Here is a 21063-nt window from a genome sequence, read left to right on the forward strand (position 1 = left end):
ACCAGGCTAAGTTCACAAACAGGAAATTAGGATTGGCAGTGCAACAGTTGCAGTTATGTATGCTCACGCATTATGTGTGAATTTCCAACACACGCACACACTCAAGCGGTGACACCTAAATGGCTACACAATGCATTAGAAGCAGCTTCTATGCACAAATGAGCGTCGCTGTGAATTATATAGGCCAGACCCTTAGAAAAGCCTTTATGTGGCCAATTTATATCACATGAGCTCATCTAGTAGCGCCAGGATAAATCCAAGGCAGTAGCACACATCAGTGTGTGTGGCTGGTCCTGACTTCCACAGTGGAAGATGCGTTCCTTCCTCCTATATTACTTGGTGTGGGCAGTGCACAGGCTGGGAGAAAGGAGGAGAAAGTACGTTTGTAGTAAGTTTGGAGAGAGGGAGACGAAAATAAGGGAGGGAAATGAGAGAGCTCCACTCCTCCAGCAGAGATCTGAGTCTGGCCAGGCATAGGAAGCTCCATGCTGTCCCTGTCTGCCTTTCATCACTGCCCTCCTCATGCACAGTGGAAATGGAAAAGCACACATGTCCCTACCAGCAGCAGCAGGAGGTGCTATGGAGCAGCCCACGAGGGGGGTGGGTGTTGCAGGTGGAGGGGTCGGGGTGGGGTGCAGAGAGAGGAGCAAGTAGGTGGGAAGGCGAGCGCTGTGAAGGGCAAGGAGGCGGCAGGGCAGCGGCAGTTATTTGGGCTGCCTTTGTGATGCAAGGGAAAACAGCGGGAAATAATCTTTTATTTTTCATCTTGTTCTGCTTTTGAATGGGAACAGCACTGCATATCTGATGCAATATTTACGTTAATTTCAGATCAGGCGTCTTGAGCTGCCTCGGAGATGCATATCTTTGTTTGAACAAGGAGGGGTTGTTTGTTTCAGTGTGAAATTGCAAACGACTTCAGGGCATATTTGGTAATTAATACGGAGGCCCTGTTCTCTATGTGTGTGTATATATAATATTTAATACCCCTACTATCCCGTTGGGGGCCCTTTTTAATGAGCTATTGTAGCGGCTAGGTCTAATGTCAGGTAGCGAAAGAGCCTCTTTGTTGTGCAGATGTCTTCGGAATAGCTCCAGAGGATGAAATATGACTGTGATGACCTTTCAGTTGTGCGCATATTTGTCAGGATTCAAATAAGTTGAAAGGATCAAACTAAACAGTTTCCCAGCCTGGCAGGGAATTGTGCTGCAGAGGTCAACAGAGGGGACCACAACGGCAGATTCCAGCGTACAGCCAGTTGTTGGTACATAGTGAAGTACTACACCATCTCCTGCAGACAAAGACAAAATTAAAATTCTAATTTATTAATGTATACAGAGAGCTTGGCCAAGCTGTCACTCAGCTATTGAAAAGAGAGTCGGGCCCTTTCCCCCCCCCTCCTCTCTCTCCCCTCCCCTCCCCTCTCCTGCCCAGTTCTTGTGAAGAGAGCACAGGCTCGCTGTAGTATCTAACTAACATGGTAAATTGCCTGCTCTCTAATGTTGTGTGTTACATTTCGCCGGGTTGAAACTGCCATTATGAAAAAGCCACAGGTCCAGACAAGTGTTTATTTATCTCTGAATAACATATTCTGCTAATTAAACGCATCCCTACCACAAACACACACACAGGCACACATACACACACCCAGTTTAATGCCTAGAGTTCATACATAAACAGCAGTGTGTGGTTGTAGATATTTGTTTTTGTTTGTTTTCGTGGTCTCTCTCTTTCTCTCTCTATCTCTGTCTGTCTCCCCTCTCTCCCTCTCTCCCTCTCTCTCTCTCTCTCTCTCTCTCTATCTCCCACACACTCTTTCTCGCTCTCACACACACGCACACATACACACACACTTACGGGATGGTAATTTGTGAAACACCAGAAGGTAACGATCTGAGTCTCGTCTCGCTTCCTCTTTTAAGAACAAACCCATGCTTAGACAGAGAGCTTTAGAAGAGCCCCCTTCACACAGAACATTCACTGTCTCCATCACACAGCCTGGATAATGATTCTCTGTTGAGCTGGACCGGGTCATCAAAAGACATGATCCAACAATTATGAGGCTGTGTAGTAAGCTGACACCCCATAAAAGCACCTGATCTGCGGACGAGGCTCCATTCATCTCAGCGGTCTCCCCATTAGGCACGAGGAGATGTGCAGAGAGACCTCGACTCATTTGGAGATGTGACTCACTTTCCAATTCATTCTTATTCAAGTCAAAAATAATGAAGCACGGTATATATGGAACATCTGAAAAAAAAATGACCTGCATAGAGGAGCGAAGGGAAAAAAAATGAGTCAAGCAAGCCCCAGAATCCTTGATCAGCATTAAATGGCTCTTTGGTTTTATATCTCCAACAGGGGTCCCTCTCAACATCCCCCCCCCCCCCACACACACACACACACACACACACACACGCCCTGTGGAAGCCTCTGGAAGAAGATACCTCTGCTGTGTACTTGTGGCCCAGAGGCGCTTTAATCAGACTAGATACACAAACAGCTGCTGCGCAGGCTGGAGAGCAGCTAAACATACTTGACTGGTCAAAAAGCCAGTAAATTACATTGACAGAATGACATGTGTAATTAAAAGCGTCCATGCTGCTCTTACCTTTTGCGCTTCACACCTATAGTGGCACCGCGAAGAGAGCCGGCAACTCCCACCCCGCTAATTACCATTATCAGTGAAATGGTAGGGTTTGACTCATTAGTTCCATGTGCATTTAATTAGAGGCAGGCTGAAATTGGATTTAACTTATTACTTTTTCATGGATCACTTTCTTGTCATCACTTCAAATTGGATTGCAGCCCCAGGTAACTAATTATGCCAGCCGCAGGATCAGGACTGGAGAAATAGGTAATTAGGAACAACACTGTCGGACCCTCGCTGATAGTCCACCAGCACCGCGGAGGGGGAAGGGGGGAAATGAGGCTCGTTTGTGGCATTGCTTAGGAGCCTGGCTGGTTAACTACACCACACTGCAAGGGATCCTAGGTAGGCACCCACCTCCTACAGGGGATTATGTGGCGTACAGCTGGGCTGAAGATGTTGTGTCAACATGGTGTCTTTGCTATCAGTGTAATGCCCAGATTAGGCTTGTTTCCGATCCAGGCTTGTGGCCGAGATTGGCCTTCATTATTCATGTCACTGGTACAGTGTGAGGTATGGCTAGAGGCCAGCTAGAGTTCCCTGTGTGGACCCTGCTTGAATGACATTGACTGTTATCTGTCTGTAGTAGGTCTGCACTGATTGTAACGAGAATGTGTGAGAAGTCGGATGGAGGAGAAGCGGATGGGTAATGGAAGAAGTAAGGATGCTCTTACTTTCTTAATGTCTGGTCCTCAAATCTGTTCAGTTGCAGCTTTGGGTTAAGGCAGTTTTTACAGAGAAATGCTCAGCTGAGTTCAGAGAACGGTATAGAAACAAGCGTGAAATCGCAATAGCTGCGACCAATCGACCAACGGACCGACTGACCGACAGAGCGAGCTATAGAGCTGCTGGTTGCAGCTAAAAACATAGGAACTTCACTGTACATATTCACTGCTGAGAACATCCATGTTTCATCTTAAATTGAAGCCCTCGTTTGTGAGGAATGGAAAAGCCAAAAGATCAGTTCCTTTCTTTGGGTTTCATTGCTTACTCAACTTTGAGATTATGTGCTGGCAGTAGCAGCTGCAGATAATTGTGGCTGGGGGAGCTAAGGGGGAGCTTAATTATTAACAGCAGGTGCTAACTTTTTTCTAAATAATATAAAAAATAATAATAACAATACAATAGACTAGGGTGTGAATTAGGCTATACTGCTACACAAGGAGAGCCACTGTTTTTCCATTGGGAGCCAAATCCCCAACGCAACATTATATGCATGCGCGTGCTTCAATGAGCTGAAGACTGACTATGTATTTAGACCTATGCCTATGAGACTGTATATGATATAACACCGAGTCCAGTTAGACACAAGGCTATGCAGCTATGCACACAATTTTAGATGGCAAATCAAGTGTTTATATAGTCAGAAAAAATGTGCTATATCAGACAAATTAATCACTGTATTAGTCATGTAAACAAACAGTGCCACATACACAGGCACATCCATTCATCATACAGTATGTGCTATAGTAAAAAGCAATAGAACCATTCATGTAGACAGCGCTACATAACAACCAATTTTGCTACACAACAAGCAGCCTATACAGACGGCACACCAGACAGACTGTACAGTGGACTGTGCTGGACAGCTTAAGTAGTTGCAAGGGCGGTGCAACTAAATCGAGCTGTGACTCGACTCATTGCCAATGGTCTAAAAGCAAGCAACTGAGGAAACTCACTGTGTAGATGGTACTTCTCACATGATCACACTGTTATGATTGGCCCACTCATTGCTGATAATAACTATTCACTTAAAATCGACTACCAAAAAAACGTGTACTCTACTCACTAGTCACAGAAGAACGATCCGCCTGTTTTTGTGGTTCACAGCAAAGCGGTCAATCACACTGTCAATGTCCAGTCCATAGCTTGTTTATGCCAACATGCATAACAGAAAGCTGCATCTGCCGTGACTTTGCTGAGAGCCAAATGGTCGACTAGGGTACAACTTTAGTTGAGGACGACTTGGTCCTTCACCTTGATTTATATCCACGGGGCCAGTGGTGGGATTGCTTGCAGGGCTAGCGTACAGGTTTCCCCCACACTTTCATTTTCAGTTGGAGAATTTTCCTCAATCTCCGAGTCCCTGTCTAGGCTTCAGGTCCCTCTTCCCCCATCACCTTCCTCTTCCTCCGTAGCGATAATGTTGTAGGCTTCACCACCTTGCCATTATCCATTTTTTCACGTTCGCCGTCCTCCACCCTTCCTCGTTTTAAAGAAATGACAAATCGGTCTATCTTGACACACCACAGTCCTATAGCTAAAGCACCTATAGCTAAATTATCCTAATCTCTTTGACTATCACAACAAAACTTTCTCCGATACGTAATGAACAGAGCAACCAATCACACCACACTTTAGGTCAGTGGGATCTTTTTTTTTTTTTTGGCAAAAAATAATAAACTTCTTATATTTTCATATAGAAATTAGCCTTGTTATATTCATTCTGTATCCTAAGTTTTTTTTATTTTATTTTATTTAATAATAATAATTTAATATATATTTTTTTTTTTTCTCCAAAGAAAATTGCAGGGGGTGCTTAGGGGGAGCTTGGCTCATTCCAGGGGTAGCTCAAGCGCCCCCTAGCGCCCCCTTGCCGCCGCGCCTGTGTGCTGGCCTCCTTTTGTGTTTAAAAAGTCGCATGATTCATTTGATAGATCACCTCCTCAACATGTTCTGATAAATGTTGCATTGAACATTTTGATGATGTCAAAGGTGCATCACTTGTTATTTTTCAGACACAGAGAAACCTCTGATAATGTGTTTCAAAAAGCATGCCAGCAGCCAATTTTCTTATCTATACTATTGCCAGTTGAAACCACAATCCTCTCTCTTTCTTCTTTCTTTTCCTCTCTCCCTCTCTGTCTTTATTTCTCTCTCTCCCTGTTTTCACACCATAGTGTGCAGCCTCACAGAGGGCACCTCCAGGTCAAAAGATAATGTCTTTTCAGTTTACATGATGAAAGCCTTTTAAGTTCTAGCAGCGCCTCCTCCAACGCCCCTCCTCCCCACGTTTGCTGTTCACATCCTTCATTTGTGGTCTGTTGGGGGGAAGCGTGATGTGACAGAATCCAGGGGCCAAGCCTCTCTGTCTGACAGGACAGGGAGAAGCCGCCGGCTCTCTCTCTCTCCCTCTCCTACTGGTTTTTGCAGTAGACCCATGGCATTGTCCTGACACATGTACACCACAGCGCTCCAATCTGTAAGTCATTAGAGCACTGGGCCGAGGCCTGTCAGCTGGAGCCCAGCCAGTGCTGCAGGGCGATCCGAGGCGGCATTTCGAGGTGTTCCCGCAGCCCGGTCGGCCAGTGGCCCAAAGTGGCGCGGCAGCGGTAGCCCACCGGCGAGGTGACAGTCAGCACAAGCCCAGCAATCTCTGGCCCCTTGCCCAAACAGGATTTTTTTTAAACAATATCTGTAGAATTTATCCTTTGTGTTCCAGGTTGGTGAGATGAAGAATCTCTATTCGCAAGGGAGACCTGACCAAGAGAGCAGCAGTATATTTAGTTGCAGGGGAGAGAAAATACAGTTGAAACATTACAGAATAAAAATATATATATAGATAATCTGAGAGGAAGAAAAGAAGCAGAGTGAGCAGGAGAAAGAGGAGCTGAACAGAGAGAGAGAAGGAATGGTGGCACAATCCCAAAACAATCAACCAAATCAAAGCATTGCCAATTTCCAGAAGATTCATCTTCCATTATCCTAACAGCTGCTTTAAACTTGCTAAGAGTAACCAGTCCATTAAAGTTCAAATCCCTCTGCAGGTTATTTATTCCACATAGAGGTGGCAGAGATAATGCACAGTGGAGGTGGATGCAGCCACCCAATGATGGTTTAGAAGGTGTAGAAAGAAAGCTTTCATTCTTTAGAGCTTGTTTCAGACTGTCCGGGCTTAAGTGTATCCATACTTAAGAGAGGCTTTTTTCCTAAACACACACTCTTGTTGAAATAGAAATTGGTTTGTTTTGCTCCATCATTGCTTTCTTACTCCCAGGATGTATTGCCGCTATTGATATTTTGAGGAAATATCCTTCAGAATAGCTCCCCTGTCAGTCTGCAAAGCGGCTCCGACCGCCAAATCCCATAATTCACCGCGTGTGTGTGTGTGTGCGCGCGCGATCCTCACAAGGACTTCATCTCTTTTGTGTTTGTAAAAGGTCTCAAGGTAATGCCGTAATGAATTCTCATTTTGATGCGTGCGTTGCTTTGAGGTGATACAATCTGTCAGGAATGATCAACACAACGCCGAGTCCCGTGTCCGTGCGGGACCCCAGGATCAGGCCGTCTCCTCCGCCGCTTGTTTTCCTTGTCATATTGTAAAAATGTATTATGTGTACTGTATAGATTAGAACCAGGTTTGGGATAATCCTGTCGGAATGAAGTCATCCCTCCTATTTCCATGCAGCCGAGCAGGCATCGGGGGGCTGTTGTGTTAGGAGCTCTCTCCCAGCCGAGACGATGACTGTCGGATTGACTCCAGTCACAGCGCTGGGAGCCACTCTGCCATTTTCAGGACCCTCTTTTCATTTGAGCCCTGATGTTTCCCTTCAAGCTGTGCACCCTTTCAACCCCCCCCACCCACTCACTCATCCACCCAGACACACACACACACACACACACACACACTCCCCCCCCAAAAAATGTTGTATCTTTGAATCATCCTCTGGCACTATATCTTGATGTCAGCCATGTGTTGTTTGGAGTGATTCACACGCCCTTTGGGGAGGGGTGAATGGGTGGATGGCTGCACAGTCAACCATAGCATTAATAAACACTAACAGCTATGCAAGGTGCATTCAACTCAGCATCAGCTCACAATGCCGCTTCTTCTCTCACAAGTGACGAGTGTGTTCATCTGGATGAGGCATGTTGTCTCCGCTTTTGACAGCTCGGCGATTCACGGTTTCCATCTCCACCAAGGCATTTCACCCTGTTTTAGGAGAAGGGAGCAGGAAAATTGTTTCTCTCAGACTGAACGAGAAGAGCTCCAGAGACAGAAGTGCCTTAAGCAACATGAGGGCATAATTTGAAGATGTATATTTGTGTTGGACATTGTACAGTAAGCCCTCATAGTACACAACCCAGTAATCCATGTAGCTATAACTGCTCTATGGAAAGCTGAGAGGCAAACTTAGATCTGTGATTTCTTTGCTGTTGCGTTCTCTTTTTACCTTAACAGGGAAAAGAAATTCACATTAAGTGCGAGAAATACTGGATACTGCATTATTAGGAAAAGAATGAACAAAATGATTACCCCATCTTCGTCTATTACCTCCAGTTGAGGAATTTTACTGGGTGGTTTGGAAACAAACTGGGTTAGCTAAACAGTTAGCCATAGTGGCTAACTGTTTAGCTGTGGCTACCCTTCTATAAATAACGATAACCAGTGCCACCAAGTTTAGCAGATTCTCTTACTTTCTAAGAATCAGTGTAATTGCTGTCATATGTGACACCTTAAAATAACAAGCATTTCATACACACTTTTCTGTGGCTTCAAATTCAACATTGCTGCACTGGAGTGTCCAAGTCTGCTCTTTTTTTACTCTACAACTGCCCTTCCACAACCCACACTGTATCATTCTTTTTTGCTCAACAAAATGCTGTGGCGAGTTTCTATATGTTAATATAGTTTCTGATTAAATCAAATATGAATCAGATCACCAAACAATAAGAGGCAAGAAATTCCCCCACCTCCGTAATGTTGCTCAAACCCAAAAGTGTTCTTGTTTTGACTAAGTGAAAAACCACAGTAGACGGTACACGCCAAAACACAAGCTCCGTTATACGCTGGCTGACATATCACCTCAGGAAATATTTTGCAAATACAGACTTCACATGTGCTGACTAAACAATGTGTTCATGAATGCTGAAATTAAAAGTAAATAACCAAACCCATACATAATAGACCAGGAGGAACACATTGAGTCAGGCGTGACTTACCGTAACTCCATTTCGCTTTGAGTGATAACCTCATTCACTCCAAATATGACTTATTCCATGCATCAAAGGGACTATTGGTAGATTGCAGATGTTAAAGGGTGGGTTCACTATCCTGTAATAATAATAATAATAATAATAATAATAATAATAATAATAATAATAATAATAATAATAATAATAATGATATTGATCATAATGCACTATATTTCATTGGACTTTTTAAAAAATAGTTTCAGTTTCAAAAATAATAAATAATGAAAATGCTTCACATGATTTAGAAACAAGGGGGCAAAAAGATCAAACAGGCAAATACAGCCAGAATAAAATAAACAAATCAAGGAAAAACAAATCAAACAAATGCTGGTGTGTTAAAATTTGTTTTAGTAAGTGATTTAAAAGATCACAGTATTTTTTTGCCAGCCTCAGCTTTAGGGTCTCGGACGGGAAAGGCCTGATTACCTTTGGTCTTCAGCATGGAAATACTGAGGAACTACTGTTTATTGTTCCCTGACAAAAACACTTCACTTCTTTCGGTCCATCAAAAAGGTTTTTGTGCTGTTGTTTTAGTGCTGGAGAAATTGCACGGCATCCTCCTGTCAGTGCAAGTCAGTGGGTCACAAAACCACAGAATGTGAATGCAAGTCCCTCTCAAACTGCTGCTTCGCTAATTCTTAGATTTGCCGCAATTTATAAAACACAATAGCAAAGGCTGTGTTATTTGTTTCTGTGATGAAAAGGTTTGTATTTCCATTGACTTGGATGATAATAGAAAGCTGTTGACAAGTTCTAAAAGAAATGTGTAAAATAAAACGAGGATTAGACATCATGATTTGTGAGATATTTGCTGCTGATGAAGAAAGTATTTTTTTTTTTGTCTTGACAATAGTGTATAGAGCAGCTGTTGTTTGCGTAGGCTCCACACCTGCCCTGCTGACGCCCTCCATCAGTAAACAATGATTTACTTCACACACATAGGGAAACAGACTGTGTTTGTTTTCTCATGACAAAGGCCCAGGTCACTGATGCCTTTCAAGAAACCTATGGGCATATTTTCTTCCACCTCCTCTCTTCTCTTGCTATAACTGTAGCAGGAGTTAGATACTGGCTGGCATGCTGGTGTAGCTCATTCACTGGCTGTGTTAGTGTTTTGGGCAGGCTTTGTAATCGGAGCCGTGTCGTTATCTTTAGCCAGAGCAGAGCCCGGGCCAGACCAGACATTAACTCATACTTTCACTCTAACTCAAGCAGGAAATGGGAGTATTTTATAATGTCATCCACTCTGTCATGAGCACAATCGCTCAGTGCTCTCCGTAAACTATCACAGGGGACAGCGGTTCAAGGCTCAAGGATATTGATGCTTTTCCATACACAGGAAAAAAAAAAAAAAAAATCTATATAGAGTGTGTATCACATCGACACATATGTGTAATTATTGTACATGGCGCAGGCACAGAGGCAATGGATTAGAGAGACAGTGTGTGAGAGGAGAAGCTTGAACTGTGTGTCTGCTAAATTTATCATGAGGCCTTTGGGAGCGTTGAAATGAGAACAGTGGCCTATTACTGCTAAGAAGGTGTTTTATTGAGAATACGCCGACATGCCACCCCAGGGAGAGTGCCGGGGGAGAAGAGTGTGGCCACAGCCTAACCACTTTGTGTGTGTGTGTGTGTGTGTGTCTGTCTGTGTGTGCGCGTGCAGTTGCGAGTGCATGCCTGCATGTCACTGTCTTTTTGTGTGAGCCGTCTTGAGTGTGTCAGATAGAAAATAAAGAGCCTTTTCTTCCACTTAATTATTCACTACGATATGTATTGGAATTGTCACTTTTGACACTTGAGGTGTCCCAGTCAATAATTTATATAGGTCAGGCCAGCTTAGCAAAGCTCATTGTTAGTTATTAGCAGATGAGAGCAGTGGCTTGTTATGCAGGCTCTCTGTTTATTTTACCAGTGTGTTTGCGGACTGGAATGCATCCCATGAACATTCCTTCATCCTTGGCCAAGCGTTTATAGCTGTTGATATGAGCTGTGTTTTAGTGCTCTGTTATTCTGCTTTGTGTTTATTGTCATGGTAATTAACAAAGTGAGGTGTTAATCCTGCCTCACTTTGTTTTCCTAGAATTGTATCCTAAATAGGTTGCACAGGTTTGTAACAAGTGAATCTTTCTTTCGATCTTTTTTTATTTATTATTAGAATTCAGTCTGACAAATAGCTCCTGCCATTTTTGTTTTTTAAATGAAGTTATACTGTAGACGGAAACATATGAAAATGTACAAGATAGATTGAGAGATTGTAAAGGTTAGATTCACTGTCAAAAGAGAGGAAAATGTAGGTTGACAGGAGCCAGTGTATCTCGTGCTGCCTTCTCTCTCTCCTGGTGAGTTCAGTCAGATCTCCAGTAGGTGGCAGGGTCCTGTTCTCCTCTGCTGCCTTTTCTCCTTGCTGAGTGCACATGGGTGTTAAAGCGTGTGATGATATCATGACAGCTAATTGCTCTCATTGGGATGGAGTTGGACGGATTGCCTGGTAGCTGGCGTGATGTTAGCTATTAATGTAAGTGGTTTTTAGCTCGTCTGAGGCCAAATTGTAGGATAAGTATTTAAAACTGTTAAAAGTTTATGTTGCTGTATTTGGTACAATGAACAAATACACCCAAACGTGTCTTGGTACACTGCAAATAGTTGTGTGCTGTGGTGTAAGTGTACACATGGCATTAGTGGGGGAAAAGCAAACAAGCATTGTTTTGATAAATATCTTATTTTACTCTAAAATGAAGTGCTCACATATGGTATTGTCTCAACTTGGGAAATACAAATAAAAAAGAAAAAAAACAACAAGCCCAAACAACTACAAAGCGTCTGGATTGTTGGTGCGTTTGTTGTTTTCAGCATGTGAAATGAGTTGTGCTCTTTGTGCTGGCACTATAAACAATTCCATTTAGCAGAACAATAAAGGGGCTGATAGCGGGGCCAGTTTTCTTTCTTTCTTTCCGCTGGATAGCTGTGTTTACTTATCTGTTGTTTAATTAAAGGGCCTCTTTCTTTAGGCTCCCATTGTTTCAATAGCACGGCCGGAGTCCCGGCAGGGGTCAAAGGGTTAACAGCCGTCAACTGTGGCTTTTTTTTTTTTTTAAAGGGGCCCCCACACAAAGGCACGGGTTCACCTGCAGCCCGGCCCGCGGCACCCCATTGTGTGGCCCCATTTGAATTGATTATGTTTAGAGGGCTGGTTGTGATTGGTGGAGAAGGGCGTGGTTGATTGGATAGTTTTGTATCTTGTCAGCCAGGGAGCAACCTTGCGCGTGCAATCTGTCTGTATCCCGAGGAAGGTTGGAGTCTCTACAGCACAGCAGCGCTTGTTCATCCGCCTGCCTGCCTGCCTCTCTCGCTCGCTCGCTCGCTCGCTCGCTCTCTCTCTCTCTCTCTCTCGCTCTCTCACTCACACTCTCTCTCTCTCTCTCTCTCTCTCTCTCTCTCTCTCTCTCTCTCTCTCTTCCCTTGCCGCTCTGCTCTCCGCTCTGCTTCACTCCACACCGCGCGGCCCGGCACTCTGTTTACCCTGCCAGCTAAATGGAGTTTGTCAGGTTTGTCAATATGATTGATTTTTGTGATTTTGCCAGCTTTCTTGTGTAAAAAACTTGACAATTTAATTTGACCAGGGAAAAGGAGAAAAGGAGGCTTATTGTCTGCCTATTGTTGATGTTCTATCATTGTAATTGGTTAATTTTGTCATGCAGTTTGTATGAGAGGAGAAGTGATCCAGGGTTTACTGTGCCGTTGAGACACTGACAGTGTACAGGCTTGTCCTGATGGTAGAAACACAGCAAGCAAGTGTGATTTTTAGTATATTTATTGTGGCAGAATTCGCTGTTTTTTTTGTTTTTTTTTTAAGAGTGTATGTATGCTTGAGGTGCATTTGTTTATCTGCTGTGCTGTTGATGGTATTCATAGATGGAGCCTTTCAGTTCCTTTAAAATGTGTTTAAGCAACAGTTCATATACTTTGCTTGTTTGTTAGTATCTGTATTTGCTAAGCCTTTACAGTAAGTTGCTGACTGCTGCTGACTGTTTGTTTAGTTTTGTTTACTTTGCTGATAGTGAGCTAACCAGTTAAGCAGGATCCTGTACCGTATGTTGTTTGAATTATGGAAAGTTCTAGGAAAAGCACGAGGCAGGTTTGTCTTTTCTTTTACACTGTTTTTTCCCCCACAAAATTAGTATTTTTGTTACTTTAGTGTATTTAATATTTTCAGGGTCAGGCACTTAAATTGCATGGAGAGACATTTATTTTTTGTTGTGTATGGGGTTTAGCTGGTTCTGTATTTTGTTATGGCGTGTGTCTCAGAGTTAGTGAGTGCTGGTCAGACTTTGCTTGCTCTCAGGCTATGGCCTGGACTAATCCTCACTCTCCTCACCATGTCACAGTGAATTAAGACAGAGGGAGGCACAGCTCTATATTTGACACCGTCACCACAAAACCACGTTAGAGACACGCTGTCACTCCAAATGTCAGCGCTCATATCTTCCTGAAAAGTTAGGGAGTGTGAATGTTTGTGCGTGTGTGTGTGTGTGTGCACGTGCATGTGTGTGTCTATGTAGTAAAGGGATTTCATTTAAGTGGGAAAGTTGTGCCTCTGTCATCGTCCTCCTTTTTTTCCTGCTGTGGAGTTTGAGTCCTACTTGGCAGCCGTGAGATTTTACACAGAAGACAGCTATTGACTTTGTGGTGTTTAATGACCTCATGTCTACTGACTGCAACGATTTTAAGTAATACACTCATGCAAGCACTGAAAAGCATTCAGTTCACTTTTTTCGAGTATTGTTTTCCATTCTCCGCGCTCGCTGTGCAGCGGTCACTTTTCTGGATGCAAGTTTTCAGCAGCTTGTGTCAGTGTGAAGGAAGTGGGTGAGTGTGGCAGTGAAGGAAAGAGGGAGAGATGGAGCCGGCGGAGGTGAAGATCAGATGGGCGAGGAGGAATAGGAGGAGGAGGAGGAGAGCGAAGCCTAAACAGGGCAGTGTGCACCGTAATGCCGTGCAGCTGTGCCGGGACTCGCAGTTTGGGAGAGCTGGAGTGCGAGCTGATTGGGTTGACAGTTTGTAATCAAAGTTGATTTATTGTTCATTAGTAGTGCATTAGCCCTTTCAGGCAGGGGCGTTATTTGTGCAGTGGCCTGTCAAGGCGAGGGGCTGCCAGCACCTGTCATTTCTAAACCATGACATAGGCAACCAGATATTAGCCTTGTACCCGGAGAGGGGGGCACAGGGGGGTAGCCGCCAGAGCCCCACAGCTTGCTGGGATATCCTTTACAGGGATGGTCATTGCTTTGTAGTGGAGCAGGCAGGCACAGAAAGAGAGAGAGAGAAGAGAGAAGGGGGAATAGTTTAGCAGTGATATAGTGAGCCACCAGCTGCTCTCTGCTGTTGTTCACTGGCTTTCCAGGCTAAAACATGTTTTTACTTGAAAACGGCTTTCATACATTTTTTTTTTTTAAAGGAGTATTACTGCTTGGAGTACTTGGTTACAGTGTGCGTCTCTGTTTCAGATAGGAAGATTAACTCTACACTTGAGATGCCATGCGTTTCAAAGGGTTGAGATGGTAGGATAATGATGTGATTACATGGTGTAGAGTGTTTTATGGCAAAAAGATGACCGTACTATTTTTTTCACCACTCATCTCAATCATGACCTATTTTAAAACAATGGCGGTAGTGATAGTATTGACAAGTTGCACCAAAAAACATATGGCTGAATCAGTGGGGCTGTGTGGAACTAAACCACAATATGATGTATCCTGATTCATCATAATTCATATTGTAAACCAACTGCTGACATTGAATATCTTTTTTATTTATTTTTTTTATTTTATTTTTATAATTTTATTAATTGGCTGTTTAGTTTATGAGTCACTAAAGACAACAGGAGGAGCATGAAGAAGCAACACAATTTGTGGCCCCCTTGTCTGCCGTCATGGAAACAAGGATTAGCTTTGCGTTGCTGGTGTGCAGAGAATAGAAACAATCTGCATGAGGATGTGTCAGCCATTGTCTTTGGCTACAGTTTCATTTGAAAGGGATTTTCGAGACTGTGATCTTAATTAAATCTCAACTGACTCAAATAATGCATCTAAAGACATGCAGTGTTGCGTAACCGTGCTGAGCTGGTAGACCATAGATCATGGGCATGCAGTAGACACAGAGACAGTGATAGTGAGACGTTTTCGGGAAAGGTGAATGGCTGTGAACGGCGGTGTGTTGGACAGCGGTTGTCACCCCAAATTTGTGAGCCGGGTCTCAAAAGTCAAGTGCCTTTTGGCTGTGGAATATGCATTCGGGGGTGTGGCTAGAAAGGTCAGCGAGAGTGACGGAAGATGTCATCAGAGTTTCCCATGTGAAAATGGAAAGAAGCACTCAGCTTTTCTGTGAACCTGAATTTTGAAAATGTTTTTGTGAGGAAACATTCACTTCCAAATAACTAAAACACAAAGGTGTTTCGGGGTTTTTTTTCTGTTGATCTTTTTGTACAAGAAAACAGCTGGTTATCAATTTGCCTTGTAGATTGAAATCATATATTCTGAAATCTATAATGGTGAGTTATTAGAAAAAGATGAATGTTACTGTAAACTGATAGACATTCGTGTGAATGGCGATGCAAAGGATGCTCTGTTTCTCTCACTCCAGTTTCAGAGATTGTGGCTGTGTGTGTGTGTGTGTGTGTGTGTGTGTGTGTGTGTGTGTGTGTGTGTGTGTGTATGTGTGTGTGTTGGGGGACCATGCCCTCTGCTCTGTAGTCAGCAGTGGGCACCTGCACTGGCGGCCGCCTCCAGTGTGGGAAAGAGCGTCCGGCACGCAGCTCAGCTGTTATTGTTGGGGTGAGAGCCTCGCTCACTTTGCCGTGCAGTTTGTTTGTTTAAACCCGACGCTGGGCCCGACCCCGCTGAAAACCTGTTTGTTTGTAGTTGAAAAGTTAATTAAAATGCAATCTTGACTTTTGTTTTTACAGTTGCTGCGAATCATTTCGGCCCCAACCCCTCCCCCCCAAATACGGAATATATATATATATAGCAAATGGAGAGAAAATGTGACTGTGATTATCCTGTTTATCTGAATGGTAAACATTTTTAAAACAGCCTGAATGTGGATGACGGAGAAAAATGATGGAGGTCTTAACACATTCAGGGATGGACAGTTCTATCCTCTGCTGGTTAAATTTCATAGGCCAGACTTACTAAAATGTGTTATGTACAAATATTAGTTGTTGGGACTAATTATCAATTGAGATATTTATTTTTATTATTATTATTATTATTATTATTATTATTATTGTTATTATCATTATTATCATTATTATCATTATTGGAAGACAAAGGTTTTTGGTATATGTTTTTCTTTTTTACATGGAAAGGTAATGTTTTTGTTTTTTTTTCTCGTAAATGCTCTCCACATCAGAGATTTCAATCAACCTGAATGGATGATGGGGAATTAGTCTTTCCAATCTTGGCGACGACTAATTATGTTCACACATCACTTAAGTACAATGGCTCCCGTGAAATCCTCATTTCGGCGACATTTTCATGCAGAAGATTGTAGTCAGGACGCTGGCTCCTTCCCTCGCGCCACTGTAGGCCAAGGTAAAACAACAGCATCAAACGGACTGGACTCTCTGATTTCTCAAGGGCTTGTTATTTCTTTACTTCTCCATTCCATTTGATGCCCCTACAAAACAAGATGACCCGAGGGAGCGCAAATGAAAATTTGATCATTCTCTTTCTTTTTTTTTTTTTTTTTTCTTTTTTCTTTCTTTTCTCTCCTTCATCTAACCTGCACCTTCATGGCCAGTTAAACGTCTGCTCCGCTCTCACTGATGTTGGCCTCCTTTCCCTCATTTCTATTCTCCTTAATTGCCTCGGTGCAGGGAGAGAGGCTATCCCAGTGCCAGCCCGGCTCACCCCTACTCCTTCTCACCAGGCTCTGACCTCTGACTTGTGATGGGGTGGGGGGGGACGGAGCTCGGGGAGCGTCTTCATTAACTCTGAATCAGTGACTAACCGACGTCGTCAGATGTGCGGCTTGTGTTCCCTCATTAGATTATCATATTTTGTGCTTGTTCTCTTGAGTGGTAACGCACAAAGAGAAGTTGGCTTAGGTGTCCTTTAATGACAAACGCTACACTGTGTGTGTGTGTGTGTGTGTGTACCAGGGTGTGTGTGTGCATGCATGCGTGTGTGTGCTTTCTGAACATGAACGTTCTCCTGTGCCACAAGTTATGCAGAGGAATACGATATGATAAATACATTTCTATTGGTGTCAGATTGCTTACTCTGACAAAAAGGAATATTACATTTTTTCCCAATTATATGTGTGTGTATATATATATATATATATTATTTTTCATATTTTTCTGAAATACAAACAAGAACACACAAAATAATTGAATGAATAAATTCTGTACTGAAACATTTTTAAAATGCAATGCCCAGTTTTTATATTGTACATGTGGTGCATGCATACTGCCCTGCTGTGTGTATAGTAAATATGGTTTTGTTCCTCCTATAGATTGTGTGCTGTACATGTGCCTGTATGTGCTTGCGACAGTTAACATGCCTCAGTTCGAGTTTGTGTGTGTGTGTGTGTCTGTGTGTGTGTTTGGCCAGCAGGCCTGTGCTGGTAGAGTATATTGCCTCCAGTCACTCTACAGCTGTGTGAGAATGTTCCAGGTTTGAATGTTTATGTATGGGAGGCACCTGGAGAGCACCACACCTTCGTGAAATTCATAAACGTCAGCTATTTCTGGCATGCCCAGAATGTCCTCTTTTTCACACCCACATATTGGTGGAGTAGATTAGAGCTGGGCTCAGAAGATCCCTCCAGTTATTAGCCCAGTGCGAGTCTCCTTTTAGACTATCTTTAGATGGTGATGTATTTTTGTGGTTCATCTGGAGTCATGATGTTATCCAAGAGATAAGGGAGTGCACCATATGGGAGTGCTCTAAATGGCGACTGGCGTCCTGTGTTTGCGTTAAATGGGCATGATACAACGGCCAGGGCAATATTTTTCAGTTAAAGTGCTCCCTCCCGCCCTTCTCCTCAATAGCCCCCCGTCTTAGGCAGATTTTCACTCCTTCAGCACAGGATTAAATGGTAGTAGTTACATTGATCAATAGGTTAAGAAGCATACAATCCCTCTTGCTGCTAATGACCTCAGTAGTAATGGGTAATAAAATGGGGGTCTGTAATAGCCTCTTGCTGGGGCTGTGCAGGGAGGAAGCTGCTCTAGCTGTAGTTACTGTGAGCCAGACGCTCCTGACAAGGCGAGGTGTGAAGCCATGATGAGATATACACCCAAGGTGTAAAAATAAAGACAATTAAATTGAATGAAATCTCAATCTAGTTTGTAATGAAATTGTCAGCTATTGAGAGCTGTGAAAGTGTGTAAAACCTCTGTGTTAATTTTAGTTTATTCTCCCTTTCTGCATGTCGGACTCTATATAATGTGACATCAAAGAAGCATGATAAAATGATTATACATGCGAAAATAAGGCTAAATTTACAGCCTTAACGTGGTAGTAAAAAATATAGCATGTCAAGTATGGAGTAGATTTTTAATGCATGTAGTTAATGTAAAGCATCTAAAAAAAGGACCGTTATTATTTATCCTCGGTGAGTGTGGGGGGTAATTGTCAGCGGTGCAGACGGGCCATATCTATCACATCGTGTATGGGGCTTGCGTGTCAGCAAGACAGGACTGCTTGGTTGACCTTCAAAATAGTTCATCAAAATTAGTGATGCCCAGAAAAAAGGACTTCAGTGGATAATGACTGTGAAATTAGGAAGCGGGAGGCCGAGGCTATGCAAATGACAGGACAAGCCATGTGCAAAAGTCAAGATGGACTGCATATTAAGACATAATACAGGGGGGAATTAATATTGCATTTTCCTCCTCGTGCTCGTACGTCTGGCGCTGGAAATGAGAAATGTGAAGTGTGTGTTAGTCCTGGGTGGGGCTGAGCCTCCTCCATTCTCTCGGGGCTGGAAGAACGCTGCACAGTGTAGTACAGCGCTGCTCAATAAAGTTAACTGGAAGCATCAAACCTGGTCCGTCCTGTTTGACATCACTGCCCTTTCCTCTGCAGTTGCAGTACAAGCTGTTCATTACGGCTCCGCTTTGTTTTTGTTTTATGCTACAGTGGGGAGAATGAATAAGGTGATATGCATGCAGGGTGTGTGTCAAGAGAAGCCCCTTAGTAGCCGGATGAGATTCTAAACAGCTAAATTACATTCAGAAATGCATGAAAAATTCAAAGGGGTGTCATTAGCTATAAGGCCGCCACACAATTTGGGTAACCTTGGCGAAGACAGACTGTCACCCGTAATGTCTGCTGGATCAGCCGCTGACATCAGCCCGCGAGACACAAAGCACATTTTAACACACACACACACACACACACACACACACACACACTGGCACGTGCACGCTCGTGTACGCGTGCGCACGCGCTTACACAAAAGAACCATCACTAAAACATGTTAACAATCGCAAAAGTGCAGCGCTATCAAGTACATCTTAGTCGCTGTTTGTCATCCAAATGTCAGAGAAAGGAGCTTTTAATGGTATCGCACATCATAGCAGTGAGTGGCAGCATCCAGACACACTCCGAGTCCCCTACGCCGCCGGAGCAATTAAGGCACCCTGACAACTGTGGGGCTCTTTCGGTGTCACAACAAATCACTTGTTTTGAGGAGTCATGCACTCACACCTTTCTGCTGGGAGTTAGTTAGAGGCCTGCGTGTTCTTCACCGTGGCTCCTCCTCCAGGCACTCTATATCTTCACATTAATAGATCGCTGTTGACAGCATTTCTAATGAAATGTTCTCACATGACATGTCGTGCGTGCACAAAGAGGGAACCGCAGCATTTTGAGGCGATCTTTCACGTCCTCAGGTATGGCATATTTGCCATGTTGTATAAACGGCGGGCTCTGAGAAGCATCACAACAGATTGCGGATCATGTCCGATGCCGTTGAGGGGTCTGCGAGAGAGATGTGTGTGTGTGTGTGTGTGGGGGGGGGGGGGGGTGGTTGTTGCTGAAGGTCGGCTGTGGGGGGGGAGGGGGGAGGGGGGCGGGGGACGGCTGGCTGTTGTTGACTCTCCACAGGCGTGTGATCCAGCCTGGCCGTCTTGTGTCCTTTAGTCCGCCTCAGTCTAGCGTGGTGTCATTACGGCTGGGGGGGGAGGAGGGGGATGTTGGCAGTGGTGGCGGTGGAGGGGGGGTAGACTGTAACATGCCAAGATGACACTCCTGGTGATTTCTTCAGACCCAAACAGTCTCAGGCAAGGGGCCGGACTAGCCTTAGCTGTTTCCTCTGAGCAGTGTGTGGCTCCGCCGTACTGCAGCCGCCTCTTTCCTCCATGTGTGAGGATCGCTGGCTTTTCTGCACTGTGTATGCACTCGTGGACCGATTGTTTGACAGCTGTCCTCTTTTTTTTTTTTTGGCACATGTGTGTGTCTCTGCAGGTTCCAGTGTCAGTGGCTATGATGACACCCCAAGTGATAACTCCACAGCAGATGCAGCAGATCCTTCAGCAGCAGGTCCTGAGCCCTCAGCAGCTCCAGGTTCTCCTCCAGCAGCAACAGGCCCTCATGTTACAGCAGGTACAACTAACATCACCAACACCCTGCATAGAGATAGGTAGCAATATATATGCAGTATATATCATTACCTGAATTTCATCATTCAGTGTATTTTAAACATAGAGGATCCAGTCTGTAAGGGTGTAATCATTTTTCAACCCAAGACTTGAGTTACCTACTATCTTTTAAAAAGAGCCATAATCTATTTTAATTTATGTCATTAATCATTTTGTCAGACTAGGCATCACACGTTTGAAATGGCGGACGCCTCATTTTGGAATGAAAATCTACACGCACACACACACACACACATATAGACAGTGTTTCCCACAGATAGATTCACTTTGAACCCTTCTGCTCCCTTTTAAGCCTCAAAGACAACATTCCTCAAAGTATTGAAAATTCTCACAAAACCAAAACCCACTGCCGACTTTATATGTACACTGACTAACTGACTGACTGATTGTTGAGCCACCGCCACCCCCCCCCCCCCCCCCCCCATCCCCTTGCTCACATGTCACCCTCCTGTCTCTTTTGCAGCAGCAACTCCAAGAGTTCTACAAGAAGCAGCAGGAACAGCTCCACCTCCAGCTCCTCCAGCAGCAGCAGCAGCAGCAGCATGCAGGCAGCAAGCAGAGTAAAGAGGTAGGCTGACATCACCCCGACCGCCTGCCATTACCAGCCCCGTCGGCCAGACAGAGCATGGAAGGCATGTGTGCTCCCTCCCTCAACCCCATCTGCTTCCAGCCTGTGGTTAGAGGAAAGAGGAGAGAGAGGGAGAATCAAGTGCACTCATGCTTCTGATTAGCATGTCAGACTCGCTGGGTAAATAGCAACAACTGAATG

At 44.0% G+C, this 21063-nt stretch overlaps 1 protein-coding gene across 3 annotated transcripts in view; it reads left to right on the forward strand.

Annotated features, from left to right (window-relative positions):
- Positions 1–21063, forward strand: part of foxp1b (forkhead box P1b) — a 99874-nt gene that overhangs the window by 45526 nt on the left and 33285 nt on the right. For 2 of the 3 annotated variants that reach the window (XM_071520116.1, XM_071520117.1), the window contains exons 5-6: positions 20101–20238; positions 20758–20862. In XM_071520116.1, coding sequence (XP_071376217.1) covers positions 20101–20238; positions 20758–20862 — 243 coding nt within the window. The remainder of the gene's footprint in view (positions 1–20100; positions 20239–20757; positions 20863–21063) is intronic. The other variant, XM_071520119.1, reaches the window with a different exon arrangement.

Source organism: Centroberyx affinis, unplaced genomic scaffold (assembly GCF_046629955.1).
Source record: "Centroberyx affinis isolate AG114_WGS23_722 - 3 ecotype Tasmania unplaced genomic scaffold, CSIRO-AGI_Caff_v1 ptg000771l_1, whole genome shotgun sequence".
NCBI classification, from domain to species: Eukaryota; Metazoa; Chordata; class Actinopteri; order Beryciformes; family Berycidae; genus Centroberyx; species Centroberyx affinis.